This window comes from Aplidium turbinatum, chromosome 5 (genome assembly GCF_918807975.1).
Source record: "Aplidium turbinatum chromosome 5, kaAplTurb1.1, whole genome shotgun sequence".
Taxonomy (NCBI): domain Eukaryota; kingdom Metazoa; phylum Chordata; class Ascidiacea; order Aplousobranchia; family Polyclinidae; genus Aplidium; species Aplidium turbinatum.
The window spans coordinates 7,052,732-7,074,222 of record NC_137476.1 but is presented as its reverse complement, the minus strand read 5'-3'; the positions used below and the strand labels follow the sequence as shown (position 1 = coordinate 7,074,222).

The 21,491-nt window shown below is 38.4% G+C and overlaps 1 protein-coding gene across 2 annotated transcripts in view; it reads left to right on the top strand.

The window, feature by feature from the left end:
- Positions 1-21,491, top strand: part of LOC145771326 (E3 ubiquitin-protein ligase rnf213-alpha-like) — a 23,461-nt gene extending 1,970 nt beyond the window's left edge. Inside the window, exons 4-18 of one of the 2 annotated variants that reach the window (XM_082583074.1) lie at positions 541-4,077; positions 4,324-8,045; positions 8,576-8,732; positions 8,990-9,159; positions 9,230-9,390; positions 10,250-10,349; positions 12,201-12,321; positions 12,423-12,628; positions 13,877-14,045; positions 14,845-14,889; positions 15,445-15,522; positions 16,813-16,929; positions 17,267-17,462; positions 19,432-19,558; positions 19,928-21,491. In XM_082583074.1, coding sequence (XP_082439200.1) covers positions 541-4,077; positions 4,324-8,045; positions 8,576-8,732; positions 8,990-9,159; positions 9,230-9,390; positions 10,250-10,349; positions 12,201-12,321; positions 12,423-12,628; positions 13,877-14,045; positions 14,845-14,889; positions 15,445-15,522; positions 16,813-16,929; positions 17,267-17,462; positions 19,432-19,558; positions 19,928-20,072 — 9,051 coding nt within the window. In that variant the 3' untranslated portion in view covers positions 20,073-21,491. Of the gene's footprint in view, positions 1-540; positions 8,046-8,575; positions 8,733-8,989; positions 9,160-9,229; positions 9,391-10,249; positions 10,350-12,200; positions 12,322-12,422; positions 12,629-13,876; positions 14,046-14,844; positions 14,890-15,444; positions 15,523-16,812; positions 16,930-17,266; positions 17,463-19,431; positions 19,559-19,927 lie in introns of both variants that reach the window. The other variant, XM_082583073.1, reaches the window with a different exon arrangement.

Below are 21,491 nucleotides of genomic sequence, written 5' to 3'. Positions count from 1 at the left end.
AACAAACACTACAGTTCTACAATTTTGAAAAGATCAATAAAGCAAAAGTAGACCTTTTAGAATTTGCACACAAAATGTGACATAGCTAGCCGTAGCCTAACTCTAAAGGCCATGAGTGTTGTTGTTTTTGATTCATGGCCAACATTTGGCAAAACCTTTGTACCAACTTTAAACTTGAATTCTCACAAATCATCGCGTTTGTATTGAATTCAACGATTCAGTCTTTTCTTATCGTATATTTTTAACCTTATGATTATAGTACTGTATCTTTTATAGACATTACCTTTTAATGGCTCACTTTTTAAACATTGCCCTTAATCTACGTAGTAAACGTCATGCTCTTCTGACGTTAGTTAAGATGACGTGTTTAATTGTCAATTTAAACGGTTGATACTTTGCACCATTTTTCCAGCGGATCTTCTGTAGGTACGAGCCGATAAAGAAATCGACCTACCCTAAATCTGTTTCACGAGATTTAATAAATTTATTGGAACATTACTGTTTAAAATGTTCCAGTATGTTCCTTGTTTTGTCTTGCAGGTGACAGTAACACTTGAGCAACGGTTGCTCTCTCTTCTTCCAACGGTGAAATGTGTGACACCCAAAAACGCTTTGGAGTACTACAAGTCTACCACTCCTGATGACGTGCTGCTGATGGATGAACAAGAGTTTCGAAGTGAAGCATTTCAGCGTTCTTATCAGTACCTCTCTCGCTATAACAGGAATGAAAATCTTGACAGGTTCAGCTACCATCAGCCTGAAGGTTCTCCTCGTGATTGCATCGAAAGTCTCTTGAGACACTGCAGCGTTAGTGATCCGACATGGTCAGAACTTCGTCACTTTGCCAGCTTTCTGAGCAACCAACTCGGTGACTGCGAGAAGTCCAGTTTCTGCAATGAAGCTCTGGTTGGGGCAGATTCTGGGTTGTCGGGCTTCAAAAAGTTTGTCGTTCGTTTTATGATCAGAATGTCCCAAGATTTTGCGACTCCTTCCTTGGAAGTTGATAATGATGCCGTCAGTGATGGGACAGTATTGGAACATCATCAGCTGAGAAGACGGTGGGAAGAGACAGTGCATCCATATCTCTTCTTCAACGAAGATGGAATGTCTATGACGTTTATTAACTTTCGAATTGATAACAGCGGAAATCTTCTTAATCCTAAAAATACTTTAGAGGTTTTGGAGCAAGGAATTATGTCATCGCAACTTGTAAATGGCTTGAAATTGCAGAGGGTAAACCTCAATGAAGATTTTGATAAATTAGATCGACATGAAAAGCTTCTCCGGTTACGCCGGGTCATGGGTTTAAACGAAAATGATTGCGTAGACCCAGATCCAACATATGAGTTGACAACAGACAATGTTCTGAAAATGCTCGCCATCCACATGAGATTTCGTTGCGGAATTCCTGTTGTCGTGATGGGAGAAACTGGCTGTGGAAAGACTAGAATGGTTGAGTTTATGAGCAAGCTCAAACTCGGAAACAAGTCGAAAGAAACCAATTCCAAGATGGGCGGTGTGCAAAATCTGACTCGTGAAATTAGTGCCAACACAAGCAGAAATGAGACGACTACGGTTAACACCATTGACAACATGTTTGTTGTAAAAGTCCATGGAGGTATCACTGTGCCTATAATTCAACAAGCATTCAGGAAAGCAACTGCACTTGCTCGCTTGAATAAGGAAAAACATGGAGTCGACACGATGCTATTCCTGGACGAAGCCAACACGACAGAAGCAATTTATGCCATCAAGGAATTTGTATGTGACGGAACAGTGAATGGAGAAACATTGGAAGACATTGGTCTGCACATTGTATGCGCCTGCAATCCTTACCGAAGGCACAGTGATGAAGCCATCGAATCCATGGCTGAAGCAGGGCTAGGATTTCGAGTAAAAACTGAAGACACCACCGACAAGTTGGGAAATGTACCCATGCGATGTCTTGTCTACCGAGTGATTGCTCTTCCACCAAGCATGAAACCTCTTGTGTGGGACTTTGGTCAACTTACAAATGAAGCTGAGAAAGTCTACATTGAACAAATGGTCCAGAAAATCAAAGAAAGGCATTTGAAAGGAGACCTTCAAATCTCTCCTCACGAGTTGCAACTGATTGTTTCAGTTCTTTCTGAATCACAACGTTATATGAGAGCTCAAAGACAGCAATGCTTGTTTGTAAGTCTTCGAGATGTAGAGCGTTGCCTACAGAGCTTTACATGGTTCTTTGAAAATAGAGAATGGTTGTATCCAAAAATTGACGATAAAAGAACTTCGATTAATAGAAAGAAATTTTCTGATCACCAAATGTACTCAGCTGTGATCATTCGTACGTTGGTGCAAGCAATTGGAATGTGCTATCATGTCACTCTTGAAGACCGAGGACCGTATCATGAGGTTGTCTGTGATTGTTTTCACAAAGCTGGCTATCAACTAACCTGTGAAGATCTTTTGGTTGAACTGAATGCTTGCCAGAGTGTTTTTATCTACAGCATTGACGTTGAAGACAACATAGCCCGCAACGAGGCTCTGAGGGAGAATGTTTTCATGATTGTAATGTGCACTGAAATGAGGATACCCTTGTTCCTCATTGGAAAGCCGGGAAGCTCTAAATCTCTTGCAAAAACTATTGTCACCGATGCCATGCAAGGACCAAGTTCAGTCAGTCTAATCTTTCGAAGGCTGAAACAGATACATATTTTATCCTTTCAATGCAGTGCTGTGTCAGATGCAGTTGGAATTGAAGCTGTCTTCACACAATGTGCCCAAGTCCAACGCAACCAAGATCCTGACAAGTTTGTGTCAGTGGTTGTGTTAGATGAAGTGGGTTTGGCAGAAGACTCACCAAAAATGCCTTTAAAGGTCTTGCATCCCTTACTCGAAGGAAGTAGCATACAACAAAGCAAAAGAGCAGTTACAAATGACCAAAAGGGCGACGATGATCGAGAGCCGCTGAAACCGGACGAAACGCACACACCACAAGGCAGTGAAAATCAAAAGTCTCAAATTCCAGATAAAAATGTTGCTGAAAGAAAAGTTGGATTTGTTGGAATTTCAAACTGGGCTCTTGACCCGGCAAAGATGAATAGAGGCATTTTTGTTCACAGAGGAGATCCATCGGAAAATGATCTAAAGCTGACTGCCAAAGGAATATTCTCTTCGGATTCCAACCAGTTCAAGGAAGTTGACAAGGTCGTAGATGTCCTCACAGCTTCGTATTTAGAAATCAGAAAAGAACAGTCGCAAGAATTTTTTGGTCTTCGGGATTATTACGGTCTTTTGAAGATGATTTTTTCTGTGGTTAACAAATCGGATGAAAAATTGAATTACTTTGATGTTGCTGATGCCATCAAGAGAAATTTTAGCGGAGGAAAGCTTGATTGCTTTGAAATTTTCATAAAACACCTCAAATCTGTATGGAACGATGCATGTCTTCCAACTACATCCATTGAAAAGATGGTTAAAGACAATCTATCCTCAGTGAATGAAGGTGAAACTGAAAGCCGGTTCTTACTTCTCCTGACTAACCGTTTTGCAGCCGTGAACTTGCTCAACAAGGTTGTAGATTGCTCTGCGTTCCAAGTGATATTTGGTTCCAGCTTCCCCCAAGACAATGACTACACAGAGCTATGCAAGAACATCAACAAAATCAAAATTTGCATGGAATCTGGATGCACTGTTGTGCTGCTGAACCTTCGTGACTTGTACGAGTCTTTGTACGATGCTCTCAATCAGCATTATGTCACATTTGCTGGACAGAGATACGTTGACTTGGGTCTAGGTGGGCACAGAGTCAAATGCAGAGTTGCTCAGAACTTCCGATTGATAGTCATCGAAGACAAAAATGTAGTTTACAATGAATTTCCCATTCCTCTGATTAACAGATTGGAAAAATACATTTTCACAACGAAAAGCATTTTGGATGGAGACCTCAAGCAAGTGGCAGGACATCTTAAAAGTTGGGTCGATAACTTTTCAACAATTGATATACCAATGCACAAGCGAACAATGAAACAGTTTACATCTCCGGATTGTTTTGTTGGTTTTGTTGACGACAGTTCTGCTTCTGCCATTATGTCGGTAGGCAAAAGCAAAAATTCACTCCAAAAAGGAAAAGATGTTCTTCTTAACACTGCTACAGTCGATTCCGTATTTCGCTTGCCAATATCATTTCTCAAAAAGCAAGCAGAAAAACTTCAGCAAAAGTACTTTACAGAACAAAATCATGATAATCTCATTTCACTTTTCAAAGATTTTGTTTCACAGCCAGAAAAAGAGTCCTCGTTTGCAAATCTAGCGGCGTTTGAAATTACTTCTTTCTCGCAGATACTGTCTGAACAGGATCGAAAACTTGTGGAAGCCGCACTTGAAATGCCCAGAAGCTCAGTGGCGCTTCTCACATTGCAACAGTTCCAAACCCAAGACGAGTACAACAAAAAAGTTGAATCGTTTTTCATATCATCGCTTACAGAACCGACCGATGACTCTGACCAGAAGCTTCGTCCAGCAATTTTGCTCATTCAATGTCCCAATGCAGATCGACATGGCAACTTGATTGCCTGTGCCCGATTCAGTGTAAAGAATGCAATACAGAAGCAAACGTTTAATCGTCGTGTGATCGTTGCTTTCCTCTATACCATTGAGCGGCAATGCGGAACTCAATCGGCCAATTCTCTGTTTAGTTACCACGGCTCAGACTGTGTGTCTGTTCATATTGACGAACTTCGGCCATCTGTTGATTACATGGGACCACCAAGTAAGATCTGCAACCGAAGCGTCAGTGACCTGTTCGAACAGAGTTTACAACACTGGGCAAGACAAAATGAACCGAACGTTTGCAATTTCGTTGAACCGGATTTCTTGCTGGATCCATTGGTTTTGATCATCAACTGCATTCCCAATGCCATGGTGAAACTGACAAACTTGTGCGACACTGGGGAAGGAGAGCAGAGAAACAGAGTGAAGCTATTGCATGATTTGTGTTGCGGTGAAAAACCTGTTTCCATTCCATTCAAACAAATTTTGCTCACACGCATAGCTGGCTTATTGAAGGACCGAGATCGTTTTGTGGAACCAACTTCTTGGTCTCTGAATGAAGCTTGTTCTCTGGAAGCTTTACACGAGGGTGGGACTTTCTCAAAGACTTTGTGGCTTGGACTCCGAAAAATTGTGACTGTGGCTTTAGCTAAAATTGTAAGCGTGGTTGATGAAGATAATAACTTGGACATGATATGTGCGGAAAAGCTTGACAATGGTTTGGCAGACATATGGTTGAGATTGTTCAATGATGCAGAATCTTGCAAGGTCTCATGCAGGGATTTGGGAAATTCAAGTCAGTTTACAGTGAAAAGGCGACAAAACTTTGAATGCGAATTCCCTTTCACCAGAAATATCAACGACTGTTTTTATCGTGTTTGGGCACTTCTACCAAATGATGACAATGCGAAGAGAGATGAAGCTTTTCTTCGAAAAATACACGACATGGAATTGCACGACATTTTGACAGATGCATTTTCGAAGACAGATGCATTTTCGAACAAGCAATTGACTTCGCGTCCCTACATTCATGATTTGGTTCACTTACAATACAGACCATCTACCGATAAACCATTGGAACTGGAATTGATTCAAGAGTCTTTCCAGAGCTTGTTTGAGTTTAAAGTGAAAGAAAACACAATCAAACATGAAGGAAATCTCGCTGCTGCTTTGTATGGATTGTTCATGACAAATATTGCTCGCGTGATGCAACTGAGTGACATTTTCGCAGTTTTGCCTGAAATTTTGACGGAGAAGAATGTGCAACGTTGGACGGAGCATCAAAGAACAAACGGCGAATTTGTGCTTCACATCTTAGCATACCAGACTGCGCTTCAACATGTTGAAAGGCAACTTGACAATTTCTCCGATCCAGAACGCTATCGCCATTGGAGAAGTCTTACCACCAAAGTTCTCAATTTGAAGATTGACCAATCACAGGTTAATGAGAAAGTGGAAAAACTCTTGTCTGATGTTTCTGCCATGCGCAACGCTCTTGCTTTTGCAGAATTGTTTCTTAACATGCTGATACCTGAAGGTTTGGATCCAGATTTGTTCAGCAAATATTTGGAAATTTTGGCTTCTTTCTCAAAGCGCCTGTGCATAGCTGGAAAAACAACTGGATTAGGCAATGATCGATTCTTGAAAATTGTAATTAAAATTTTGCAAGGTTGTTCCAAGGATATCTTTTTGAAACACCTTCTGGAATGGCAAGATCCAAAGTGTAAGTACTGCCAGAAAGCCAGAGTTGTTAATCCTGTCATTCTTCCCTGCGAACACTATTTTTGCGTAGGATGCATTCAAATAACCACTGCATCAAACGTTCGCAAGTGTCCCACATGCCGAGAAGATTTTCCTTTTGATTATCCGTTGAGTCCTGCCAAGCTGTCTCCTGAACAAGCAAAGGAATACGACGGATTTAAAACGAACTGCACCAGCTTCTTTTTGCAGTATCTTTCTACTTTATGCTTTCCTGCACCTGATGCTGTGTCTTCTGACATGGAAATCAGCATTGACATTTCGGAGATTTTACAAAACCTGGTCGTGACGAAGAAAGCCACTCGTGAATTGACTCCGGTGGATATGGAAACATTTGATCAAAGACCAACCGTCCGTTCATTTATTCTTCAACTTCTTATGAGATTTAACCCAAAAAACACGCGAGATATTCTGGAGCAACATTTCAAAAAAATGAACGAAGTCTTCAGTGACAAACAGGAGTTGATGCTCATTTACATTCGCTGCGTCGAAGACTCATTGCGCAACAAAGCTGCTGTTAATCAAAATCGCATTCCAATCAAAGAATTTCTTGAACAGTTGATCGAGGAAGTAGAGGAACACTTCGCCTCGTTTGAAGATCAAAATCAAGTTACGATTTTAGATATTGTTGCAAGGGTGAGATTTTGCATGAAAGAAACAGCCAAGCTGATTTACAACCTACACAGCGCAAACCGTTTGGATGAAGACATTGACAGCATTTTGTCTTTACTGGAATTGCTATCTGCGTTTATCGAACGCCACGATCTACATCTTGCCCGACAGTACTTTGTGAAACTGTTGTGCCGTCGGTATGGCCTCGGACTTTTCAATCAGCTTGTTAAAAGAGAAGAGTTTGCTGATTTGATTCCACAAGAATTGAGGACGGATGAGTCAACTGCTAACATCACTGTACGTAGTGCGTTGTTTGTGCTTGGTGAAGAGTATGTTGCAACACAGAAGATACTGCTCACCGTCGAAAGCGATGATGTGGTAGATGAAGTAGTGGATGCTTTGCTTGAGAAAGCATCACAATCAGGTGATGCAGCAGTGCAAGTACTTCATGCTACACACGACTGGTGTCAAAATGGAAAGTCAGAAGTAAAAGAAAGGAAAGAAAACCTTTGGAATTTATTGCAAAGATCCAACACATCGCCAAGTTTCAGCAGAAGTGTAGGATCTCGTTTCAATAACCTCGCAAATGAAGGTGAATTTTTGAAACCAACTAAAACCATCTCACCAGACGTATTTCACATTCTTCATGAATTTGTGTTGGTGGCTGGACCCACCATTTGTTGTGGTAACAGTACTGTTTTGAGGGATTTACAAGAGTTGATGGAAACCCCTAGTTTGATGCAAACATGGTTTTTGCCAACAATGCCTCAGTCTAGCTACTTTTCTGTTCGACATATCGTGAAAAATTTGGTTGAAAAATACGGAAAACCTCCCAAGCCATATCTTTGTCCTTTGGGGCATGTGTATTACATTGGTGACTGTACTAATCCCGAAGGATCAGGCACATGTCCAGAATGCCAGAGCCCTATTGGTGCCCAAGCCAATTCAAGCTGTCTTCAACCTGGCAATGTAGCAGGAGAACTAAGCGAAAGTTCTCAGGCTGGATATAGGCTTGGAAAGCCTGGTACCCGCTCGACTTTGATCCCAGAACGCAAATTGGGAAGGCTTTCTGTATGCGTTGTACGAATGTTTCTTCATGCAACTTTATTACATGCATCGATTAAAGAAACTCACAGTTTGAGGTACTATAGTGCATAGTTAACTTATTCTTACTGTTGTTAAGTTTTAAAACTGAAGCGATCAAAAGCTTTAAATGTGTTGTGAGGTACAAGACTTTGTCAGCCGGCTAAGCTTGGTCAATTATTTAAGCTGGGGCATTGATTCCCAAGTTGTACGCCGACGGGTAGGGGTTGCTGTACTTTTTGGGTAGCACCTCATGAAACTTTGCGCCAGGTAGAATACCGACTGCGATCTTTGTGATTGTGAAAGATGTGTCACAAGTCTCCCTGTGCTAAAATAAAAAAAAATTTCATATTGTTGTTTATTTAAGACCTTAGATATTGAATATTGCTGATAAAACATCTTGGAAACCTAAGCGACTTAGTTAATGTTAATTTTCATTTTTTCACATTTTCCAGAATATCAATTATTTCAATCTTTTCAACCGCAAACTAGGATTAAATTGTTGAGTTTTTTGGTTTACTTTGTCAGTTAAATGTCCATTGTTTTTAATAGTTATGCTTAAAAATGATATTTTGTTGTGCAATCTCAGAAATTGGCTTCCTTTGGAACTTGAAGAAAGTGTCAAAGACTTTTTACTCCGCCATTTACATATCGACTTCACTCAACTGCTAAATTGTCTCGGTAAAAGTACTGACGACGCAGCCTTGCTTCTTCACCAGATCATGAAGGAAATGCGCACACAGAAGGCTAGTGATGATGAGATCTATGTAAAATTATAAGAACAGTTTATTTTTTGGCATTTTGAGTACTTTTTGAGTACATTTTGAGTACTCAAATATTCCCCGATACGCAATGCATGTGCCCATAAATAACTGGTGAAACAACGATCAAAGATTAAATACTTGCGTCACTTCTATGTGTCTCACCGTACCATCACGTTGAATTATCTGAATTGTAGTTTTCCCAACAATTCTTTAATATCACATTACAAGTTTTGCTTTAGAACGTCTCGACCTTTGGTCAAGCAACCTTGACTTCCATGACCGGACGGGAAGTTTGGGAAGATACTTTCCACAGGGACTTTCTATCTTCCATCTTCTCTCAGGCCGATGAGAAAATTGAAGAAGCTCGAAAAGTTTGCTCAAGTTGCCAAAGACAAGACGATTTGGAAAGGTATAAAAGTTTTATATACTTTTGTTCTAGTTGCTTGGTTTTTCATGACCACAGGATTTTGGTCACTCAGGTTGGTGTACGAGATTCCTGAAGATGACGAGGACTTGTCCCCTGAAGGCACTCAAGAAGACATCGTGCCTTGGTCTTCCCCGTTGCTATGGAAATATCAAATCCACGTAACAGCGGCTCATCTGCGGCAGAAACTTGAAGGATTCGTGGGTCAAGACAATCGTGAGTTGGATATACATTTCTTCAGTATATTTGACATTTCGGTAGTAGTGATCTTTCAAGCTTCATTGCAGTAAACTATGAACTGTCAAGCAAAAATAATGAAAAAGGCAATACAAAGCAAGAGAACAACTGCACGCCCAGCAAGCTGGTGCAAGAGAGAGGCCCAATTACGGATTCATAGGATGCACTGCCAAATAATTATAAATTCAAGACAAATGTACGACCAGTCCAATTGATGTCAAGTTATTTTGTTGTGTATCGCGATTTCGAATATTAAATTTTCTTCAGCACAACTTTATAACTGGCATAGTAAAATCTTCAGTAGGTCAGTTTAAGAATGCAGCAGTTAAGTTTAGAAAGAAATGATTTCTTTCTAAACTTAACTGCTGCATTCTTAAACTGACCTACTAAACCTACTAAAGATGTCAAGCAAAGCCCTGTTAAAACAAGCAACGATTTTTCTAAACGCAAGTTTTGTTGTTAATAGTCCAAAAAACTTGTTAAACTGTGGGGATATTGATTCCTGGCTAAGAAAGCTTTACCGAAGTCCTAATCGTATCACTCTCGTATGCTTGTAGAGAATTCGAACCATTGGCGCGAGCTCCAGACAAAGAAAGTGAAGTCATTGGTTGTTTGTTACATTGTCGAAGCTTAAGATCATTCCTGGCAGTTAACTCAGCGCAGCATCAAAATCCGTGTCACTATCAGTGCAGATGTGCTTTACTTAATATCAGACGTGAAGTAATATTTTCATCTCATATTCAAAGTACGATAGTCAAATTACGTTTTTTTTAATCAATTTTTCACAAAGCTTTGTTCTGATTTATGTTTTGTTACGCTTTGTTGAAATTACTTTCAGGGGAAGGAGAGATTTTGAAGCTAGTTTTAAACAAAACAGACTTAGCCGTAATTCGCTACTTGCCTAGATTGCTGGCTCTACAGACGACTCTCATTCAAAGGTAATAATAAATTCTTGGGAGTTTGTTCAAGATACTATATATATGCTTTTATAAAAAATTAATACTTTTATTCATATTCGAGCCTTATGCTCACATTACAGACCAAGTTGAGATACGATCTCATGAATATGTGTCCAATCTTTGTTTTTAATTGGCCATAAATATGCAACAAAGGAGCAGAAAAACGCTCCAAGTGACTATAAGTGGTTTTGGTGAGAATGTTTGCGCGTCGCCCGACATGACGCTGGTCCAACACCGCTCCAGAACGCGCAATTGTGACCCGGCAGGACACTTAATGGGAGCAGTTGACTCAATGACTAAGGTACCTGCAGCTAATAAGGCCCACTAATTTTCAAACCTCAATATTTTTCTAAATACTGCATAATTTTGAACGAAACTTGGAATGAGGATACTTTGGGTTTATCTAAACAACATATCTATGAAACAAGTTTCTAAATGAAGGGGGTTGTAAAATATTAAAAAAATCAAAAAAAAAAATCTCAAGCGGGCCTTATTAGATGCACGTGTTGTGAATAAGGCCCGGTTTGAATTAGCACCAAAAGTGATGGAAAAAGTGTATTTTCACAATAACTACACCACAAAACAAATTCTAATCGACAACACAGGCACATAATTAATAATTAAATACACAGAGACAATTATTCCCTCCCCCGCCCCATGCTCCATTTTTTAAAAAGCGACATGGTGTTTTTAGATATGGTAGGGATGATAAAGTATTTTGATTCTGAAATTATGATATTTCCATAGCAATAACAAATTGGATTAATGGTGTAACAAGAATTTTTAGGTCACTCAAGTCTTGAACCCTCACTTTCTTAACCAGGGGTGCACAACGTTACCCCAGGGGCCCATAGGCCTCATTACCAAAATTAGCCTAGTCTGATCATCATTATCAGTCTTGCTTTAATTAGAAAAAAAGTTCAAATTTATTGGTTTTACTGCATCAGCATGCACATATCTTTCACATAAAATGCAAAAAAAATAACGGAAGTCAAAGCGGTTTGTTAACTGTAGAACATTCTAAAATATGTGAAAATTAATAAAACCACTCAATTTCAGTCCTCCCAAACTTCAACTTTCCGTAACTCAAAAAGTTCTCAACTTTAGACTGTGAAACTTTACCAGTTAGTCTCAACTCACCGTTAACAGCAATCAGATCTTCCAATTTTGTTTAAAAGATTTGTGACAACGGAGATCCAGGGGGTGGGCCTTATTACTGGCCGGGCCTTATTAGCTGCAGGTGCCTTATGACTGACTGACTCAATATATCCTTCGCTGCTTCTAGTAGTCTGTTATGTTGCATCTTGTAGTTGGAGTATACTGTATATCGTCCGCAGCAGACGCAAGTTAAAAAAAATATTAATGTTATCACTACTAACATTTTTATTTTTAGTATTGTTTTTTTTGTTTTATTATTGCTTTGTCATTATTTTATTATTATTTTCTTCCTAACGAAAACGAACTTTTACTGTGACATATGTAGGCTTACATAATTCTTCCATCGATATAGCGAACATATACGATATTTGTTTTTGTCTAGCCTGTTGACCGGCTAATAGACAAATTATTTGGACTATGCAGACAATCGATTTTCCAAAATTTATGCAATGATTGATGTAACATTATCTGTGACATAGTTTTGTTTTAAATTCACTCATGCACAGGGTTTCGAAAACTGATAAGCAAATAGGTTTGTATCACTAGTAAAGATCAATGTGACCTATTCGCCACACGATACTCACATTCGCTTCTTTGCCTTGGCAATAGAATATCATCTCATTACCTCACGTTCTAAACAAGCAAAATTAAGTCGACCGAATTTTTTCCTAGATTCCAACGCAAAGTTGATATCAGTGATGTTGACAAGATGACCGTTGAAGATTATCTTGAGGAAGATGATGGGATTCAAGCCAAAGAAAGCTTCCAACTCTACGTGGAAGTTTGGAATTCGGTGGGTGTAAGAAAAAATTGCAAACGTTTGTACGAAAATGATGCCAACCTTTGTGCAAGACACAAAAGTTGGATAGATTTATTATTTTGTTGTCCGATCAGGTCAAAGAACATCTCCCGCAAACAAGCTCTGATGGTACCGCACTGGAAGGTGTGAGGGAAGTGATGACATTAAACAGCCCGATATCCATGTGTCTTCCTAGCAAGGCGGGCTTAGGAAGATGTGCACTTGCAATGATGGAGCATATTGTGGAGAAGCAGAACGACTTCTTGCTGCAGTGCAAGGAAATTATTCGCCCTTCTCCCAGGTAGTGTATATTTTCAAGCATTGTAGAATCATTGAAGCACAAATGTTCCTACGCAATTACTTTTTGCTGGTTCGTTTCATGGCCGAGTGATTTACATAGATAGTGAATGCATATTTAGAACAGAAAGTATGGGTCTATTAAAATTTAAAGGATATTTAGGAGTCCCTCTTTCTAACCACATTCGCGCAGCCTTTACAGTAGACTTGTAACATTTTTTTTTATTTTGGTCAATTAAGATTACCATAGTTATAAAACAAACTATGCTTACATTTTAAATCAGACTATGTAAAGAATATACTGTACAGCAAGATTGCTCAAAATGCTGGAAATCATTTTCCCAAATTTAAGTTATGTCTTTTGGAAAAGAAGTTTCGTCTAAAACATCGATAAACGACATTTTATTCCATGGTAATGGCCATACATCGTTGTCTCGAAAATTTAGATTTAAAAATGATTTTATTTCATCCTTTTTCTCCAGATAAGATTTTTTTAACTTGCAATAGAAATTTGAAAACTAATTTAGGCTACCATAAGAGTAATAAATTTAGAGTAATAATGATAATAATTAATCAGAGTAATAAAATTATCATAGATATTACATAGATAAGTTATGTCTGTTTTTAGACCTAGCATTGTTCGAATTCAAGAATAAGCTACTAAAATTCCAACCTAAAACAATCTTCTTTCGCATCAACTAGGTCGCGTTTAAAGTAGGCTACATGGCAGATGGTACGCTACGTAGGTAGGCAGATGGTTTAAAGTAGGCTACATGGCAGATGGTACATGGCAGATGGTACCAGCTACGTTGGGATGGCTTTGCTTAGTTTGCTACAACGTGCATTGCCACTGAGGATAACAGGATTGCTTACGATGTCAGGTTCATTTTTACGTACGTAACTGTTTCTCATCGGCCACTTCTTTTGGTTGCATTCAGTTGTTTTGGTAGTTTTAAGGGGCTAAAGCAGATTCGTCGTCGTATGGGTTTCTGTGGCCGAGGGTCTATCCTTTTACCACCTCAGATTCACGATGGTTCCGGACTTCCCTGGAAGGCTGCTAGAGAGCAGCCAGTCTCTGATTTCAGCAGCGGTCGAGATTTCTGTACCATGAATTCGTGGTGCGAGACTGATGAGCCAGCTTTATGGGCAAAACACGGTGTCTATCGCTGTCAATTCTTGCTTCACGGCTGCCGAGAAACAAAGAATATCTGTTAAAATATTAAGGGTATCCTCAATATTGCGTTCACTACAGTTTCGACGAGATCTCTGTTGAGCAAGTCTCCATCAATAATCTGGTTTGCATCGACAACGACCAAAACTTGATGCCTCTCATTCTGGCCAACTCCCAGTACGAGGTAACAACAGGAGAGGCTGGTACCAAACACAACATCACATACAGGATTGCTACTCTGGAGAAACAGGTTTGTCTTGCAGTGTTTTGGTTTGAAATTCACAAAGTGAAACAATCTTTACGACTGCGAATTCTTTTTTAGAACCATATTTATGATAGTCTCGCATAAAGAATCTTAATTAAATATCTAATTGTGGGTATCTTCATGTTGGGACTGGAGAGATCCACTTTGGCAGCTTAATCCTGGTATTTGTGCATATTCGTATGAACTTTGAACCACTCTACGAAGTTTGCATTGCAAAACTTTAGCTTCGATGAAGTGTTGTTTTGGCAAATTGCTCCACATACTAAACAATACAGAGCAACTGCAAGAAAACATAAACAACCTATATAGAAATTCCAGATGAACTATCAATAATGGGGTAAATTAAAACAAGACCAGTTGTTTGAAAAAGTGAAGTTTTTGTTCGATGCTTGACTTTGTTAGGCAAGATTTCCAAATGGTTAGATAAATTATTTGTTTACGTCTATTGGGAGAAATAATGTCTGTCCTTCAATTGGTCCGCTCCTTTGTTGGCTATATATTTCTTTTTTTTTTTTTACTTTCCAAACTGTGATTCAAAATCAGCTGGCTCGATTAGCTGAACGACTGGTTCTGATTTTACAATGAAAAATGAGAAAATCTTTACCAGCTAAAAGTTTTTTTTTACTTTCGGTCACTTCATTCTATTTGTATTTAGCCTGTGACTTATGTTTGTCTTGTTTTGCTTGGCCTGCAGCACTTTTTGTAGTGTTAATGGTATCTATTGTTCAGCCTTTTAGTTGTTTTTGGCAATAGCTCTTTCATTGGTTGTTATTATTTTGTTTAGGTCACGGAAAAGTTTATTCTTAACAAGAAGTTGCTCAACAAGCAGGTAATAATAAATCGAAGTTTTATTGATGTACATTCACGCTTTAGTTTAAACTGTGGATATATATTAATTGCATGCACTTTTAGGCTGTACAATTGAGTAAACGCAATTTTATGAGCTAGTAGGCTGTTGACGGAATACATTCTGTTGTACCTTAGCGTATACGTTTGATTGTAAGCTGTTGGTATATGGAACTCTGTACTAAAAAATAAGAATTACCGGTAATAAATTAAACAAATTATAAACTACAAAAAATAGAAATGCAAATTTATTACAACAATCGTACCCACATGGCCGTTCAAATACACATTGCAGCTACGATTATAGTAGATTGTATGTTCAATTTATCGCATGATTCTCTTTCTTAAAAGATGTCCTAACCAATGGACGTAGGTACGCGCAGTAACACAAACGTTTTTCGTAGCCGTAATAAGTGCTGACTGCTTCTAGGAAACCAGTTGTGGAGAAGTCGCATAAAATAAAGTAGCAGTAGCCTAAAAAATTTTAAAGTGTTGTTTTTTTTCGAGGCAAATTAATTTTGTGAAATCATTTTTTTAGACTTTACCGTTTATGGAGTTCTTGCAAGACATGGGAATTGGAAGAATTTGTGAGGATATGAAAAGCAATGTCAAACAGGTTAGTGGATGGTTACAACTAAATGCAAAATTAACATTCTGTAGAACGTGTTTAATATAGCACCTGGTTTATACGTTGCTATACCAAAATCTGGTTTTCTATAGGCCGTGTAGGCTATTGCAGAATTACTCCCTTTTTAATTCATTCTTAAATTCAATAAGGCAAACTCTCTACCGAAGCTCTTAATTCATTCTAATCTCTACATTTTTCAACTCGCAATCTTTTTTCACAACCATGGTGGCATTTAGTTTGTATTCGATATCTTTAAGATTTGTTTAGCGTCACACGAATTTGTTCAAGAGGTTGTTACGGATTTGAAAGCAAAGCGAAATATTTCTCTAAAAATGAAAGCATCATCTAATGATAAAAAATATCACACCCTGCAATTATCACGAGTTAAGGTATCGAGGCAGTTACGACACACAATAGTAGTAGTCTGTGATTTTCTATAGCGCTGTAGACAGTGGCGTCACATTGAGCCATGTCCCCCTTCAAAAAGATGTCATCTTGAGAAAATTCTACACTACTGGCTGTAGGGGAGAGTCGTGGGACTTTAGACACAAGAAAACTGAGACACCCCAAATATTTGTTTTTTGGCCAATCAGAATGAACTAGGTTTTTCTTAGTGAGTTCACGTGCCACTGTTTGTATTGGTTGGCTGAAACTTATTGTTATCAAAGGATAAAATTGGGAAGGAAAGTTAGTTTTGTGGCCTTTTAACTTAAGCTACAGAATTTTCGTATCAAAGCAAAGTGTTCAGACCAGACGACTTTAATTGATGCCATTGGCTGGTGATTTTATTAGGCTAAAGGTTGAGGTAGCTTATATCGTTTTAACCTTTCAGAGAATTTTAGTGCTGAAACTGAAAACGGCGTGTTTGATAAAGTCAGGAGAAATGGAATATGCTGTCCAAGTAGAAATAAGATACAGTACCACTTTTAAGCAATGTCAAACATGCCTATTTCGGTGCTGCCAGACCTTTCTATTGCCATATTTTGATTTGTATGTAATTGTGTTTCTTTATATCGAGTCGTATTAGAAAGGCAAATAAACAATATCTCTCTCTCTCTCTCTCTCTCTCTCTCCCAATTAGGGTATCAAACCCCTGCCTAGTTGCCTACTGGTTCAGAAGCGCACAGTCTAACCACTAATCCACCGAGCCGAGCCCAATACTGTGGCAATGCCGTTTCAAAACACATTAGTTTTGTTTATGTAAGACAACGATAAACCAACTTTGTTTGCAATTGACTTGTTACTTGCCATTTTAACATGTTTTTGTCATCCCCACAGGAGCCACTTCTTCCAAACATTTCTCAGAAGTTGGACGAAATAATGGGGAAGTCCCGTCTTCCTGATATATGCGAAGGAGTGCGCACACTTACGCTGGTCATCAGCTACCTTGCCAAGGTTGGTTTGATATCTCTCAGCATTATTGGGGTTTGTAAGCTGCGCAGTCGTGTATTAGTCATCATTGCATGAGAAAACAAACTTGTTTTAAGTAGCTCAATATGCTTGTTGCAAAACAAGCTGAATATAATACTCTCTGGATGTCGGACTAGCGATTTTTGTCTTGTGCACGGTAGTGGACCAGCCCGCCATTTGTAGTGTTTCATCTTCGTTCAGTAGCTGCAATGTATTTTTTTCTGTGTTTCGGTACGTTTCTCTTCTGTAACCTACTCATCAGTATCCAATGCAGTCTATCCTACATACAGTAGCTGCCTGTCTGACTTTATTTCCTCCACAGATGGGAAGTGACCCGGATGTCCACCTCATCAAGTACGTCACAGAGGACCTTATGGTGCCACCAAACGAGGCGGCTATGATTCCGAAAGCGTCCTTGCTACGTCACACGATGGCGCTGTATGAGAGGTTGTCATGGCAACGATCGGTGAGATTCGTGGCTTCCGGACAAGATCCATTTGCAAACATCTGCGGATATGGTAAGTGGAAAGTGATAATGTTGTGCTTCCATGGAGTAGGCTGCTGTTCCCGTCGCAGACATGCATTGTTTTCATCTCTGCCCAAGGCAAACAGTTTCACCACATCTGCATAAAGATGCAGCGGAGTATATTTGCACCCAAATCCATTTTTTAGATGCTGACTACCGTAGGCCCACTGAACACAAACTAGATTCATTCAAGAAACGCAGCCAACATGCAATAAAACGAAATGATTTGACTGCTTCAACAATAAACAGCTTTTGCTTTCTATCTCAAATTTCTATTGATATTTTCCCACACCCGACATAGCCAAATTTTTTCCACACTAAATTATGAATTGTCACGGTTTCTTTCTATCTCTTACCAGGAAAAAGACTTGGAAAGGTTCAATGACGTAGTTTAATGGGTATAACCGAAAAGCAGTCAATTAAATGTCGAATAATTCTACTAGTGGAATGATAATCTAACTTCTTGAAGGACTTTAACGAACGGCTTCTCAAATAACTCTAATTTCGAACACAATTTATATCAGCACCAATTCTCATCTACTTGTATTCGATTACTTCAACTCTCAATCAACAATAATTTCTGCACCAACTACCAATCCACAACTCATAACACAACTCTCATAATCAACTCATAATAATACAACTCCCATAATCACATAATCAACTCAATAATCATTAATCATTACGCAAACTACACCACTATTTATAAAAGGTTTGTTCGGTCTTGTAACTTCGAGAAGGTTAGGGGAGACTGGGGTAAAGTGTGCAATGGGGTAAGATGAGCAACCCCTGTTTTTGGAAAAACCAGTCGGCGGAATTATTATTTTTTTATTCTGGATATATCACTCATAATACCACTTCATTCAATGTATTTGTTATGTCCACTGCGAGTTGCATTTTACAATGGCATGCAATTATATTGTTTATGTCAAAAAATCGAAATTTTTATTTTTTTGCCAAAAACTGAATAACTTTATTGTTACACTATGTAAATCAAATCTGTTTTTTTGTATTGGTAAGTATAAAGTGTGAGGATATTCAATAAAACGTTCAGGTTGGTTAGTCTTGTAGTTTTTTAAATATTTGCAATTTTGTCAGAAAAATCAGGATGGGGTAAAATGTGCAATGCTAGTTGACGTATCTTGGAGCAGTTGCTCAACTTACCCCAAAAGAAATAGCCTTAGCTTATTTAATGTTTGAACTGCTGAATTTGTGTCTTTTTAGGTTCGTATTGGATAAAAAATACAGTGTTGTGTTGTAAAGCATAATGCCTCGCAATAATACAAACAAACTGACAGGGGAATGCTTCAACTTAATCGAATTGCTCAACTTACCCCAGGTCATTGCTCAATTTACCCCATACAATTTATGCCGGGGTAAGTTGAGCAACACGCAAATAAGTATCAATATAAAAAAATATAAAAATCGCAAGGTGATAAAACTCAATCTAAAATGTAGCTGATTCATTAGTGCTTTAAGTTCACCTTATTAAAATTTTCCAAAACAAACCATTCTTTTGTAAAAGCGACTTAAGCAAAAAGCTGCTCATCTTACCCCACCCTCCCCTACGTAATGTTGCATCACACGAACTCATCGTTCGGTCACGTTGCACTGAGCGTAAACAAGCAAGTTTAAAGAAGACTCTAGATCTGCACGTAGCAATTGAATGACCTAGAATACACATTACATAATACAGATTTCGTAATCAGAGGTTACTTCAGGATAATGACCGATGATAACCTATAGCATAAGAATTTTACAATCAAAACAGCACGCTCGATCGAGATACAAGCAGCCCGTCGCAAGACCTCGCACATTGATTGTGACATGAATCCATGAAACAGTTTAACAAACAAGCAATTTTTTATTGCTGATTAGGCATATAAATGCAAGGTCACAGTCACAAGAGAACGAACTTTGTGTCATGTTTCAATCTCTCTTTTTTATTTTTTTATTTATAGACAACTACGAAGACATAGAAGATGTTGACAAAGTGGAAAAAATACTTGAACAAGTCAAACTTCCTGAACTGCAACTGGAATTAAACTCATTGATTCTGATGAAGCAAGATTTGAATCCGCAATCAAGGTTGGTAGGCCTACTGGGGCAATCTTTTATGCTTATCTAGCTTCGGTTGATTTCCTTTATACGGATTCAAAATCTTGGAATGGCTGTGCAAACTGTTGTGCCTTAAAATTAAGGATTTTCTCCATTAATCAATAAAGATGTGATCTGAATCACATGTCTTGTTGTTCGTGGTACGGCATGATTCCGTGACATTTACGTCCATATTTTGTCACGGACGAAAACAAAATCTTTATTAGTTACGTCTACGATTAGGTACAAATCTATGGTAGGCCTAAAGCACAGTAAATTAGAAATTGCATGCTACTCTTTAAAAGGATGCAACAGGCTAAGTTGCTTAACCGTTCACTCACTGACAATTTTGCTTTGCAGTTTGCGAGATAACCTGTACGCTTACTTGGAAGAAAAGCATTCGGAAGAGGAGAGTTTTGCAAACTATGAAGAATGGTGCATGAAGCTTCCTGACAGTCTGATGATCAAACATGCACCGCACTTGTTTAGAATTTCCTTAGAATAAAATCATGCGCCAACCCTTTGAACGTTTAACGTCGAAGTTTCTGCGTCCGATCACTGCACTGGCTTATGTTTTAACTAAACTACAGACTGTAGCATGCTGTAGACCTTATTCTCGTCGTCGGTTAGAACTGAGAGCTGTAAAGTGTAAATGTAGAGTTTAGACTCTTGCAATAACAATTGTGTGTAATAACAATTGTGTGTAGCTGTAATTAAATTTAAAAATATGCAAATGCAGAACCACAAAATTCAAATCGACTTTTTATTATATCCAATGTTTTGTTTTGCAAACAATGCAATGCTGGTTTCCTTTTTGTCACCTTTGTCACTTAAGCTCGTTTACAACTAACTAGACATAGCCTATTCCATTGTTGGCTATGGCTACTGTGTCTGTAAGTAGCCTAGTTATTTTTTATCATCTGTTTTCTTTATTGGTCTTCTAACCAACAATATGATCGTTGTGGAACTAAGTTGTACATATTCTATAATTTCCTTTGTAAATATTGTGTTAACCTTTTGTTTATAACTTAAGAGGTTTCGTTTTGTCGTGGGTTATTTTACCGATTGATATTATTTTCTTCGAAATACGTTCGTTACTTTAGAACTCAAATGTTTGAGATAACAAGATTGTTAATTTTTTTTGAAAGTTTAACTGAGACTCAAACATTTGGAAGTGGACATTGCACAAAGTGAAAATCAACTGAAGACTTTTTCTAATGTTATGTGTTGGCCAATAATGCACAACTGCATTCCTTGTAATGATTCCCTTCCTGATTACACTTTGGCCTATCACTTATTCCATCAACTATATAATTGTGTTGATTTGATTCCATTGTTGACTACTGTGTGTTTTTGAATAACTTTTCCGTCATTCCTATGTTAACGTTGCTGTTCCTATGTTAATGTTTGTTTTTGAAACTATCGATATGATTGTGTTGTAATTCGTCATACTCATCGTTGCAACATAATCACAGTGCAGTTTCAGAATTGCTTGTAAATATGATACTTTTTTTAAAATTTTAGTATTACTTTTGAGATTTCTTTTCGACGTGAGATCCTATTAGGCCTGCTGACGTAAGGCTGTTTTTGTTCAAATGGCAAACATTGTGATGTCACCAACATGAGCTCAGGCACACATTATGGCTCATCATTCCAATGATGCTCAGGTAGCCTACAATCCTGAGAATATCGAATATTGTGGTTGTGGATTAGAAATAGTTTCAATGCGAAATTTGTCGAAAATTTTGCTACACAATCTTCATGGATGGCAAAATTGGGCCCACATCATACACGCACAAACCCTTGCTGTGAAAATGCGGCAAGAACTGTCCCTTCATATCATATTAGCAAATAGCCTACCTTAATTTTGCTTCAGTATTATTATTTTGTTTAGACGTATAAATATAAACTTACCGGTTGTTGA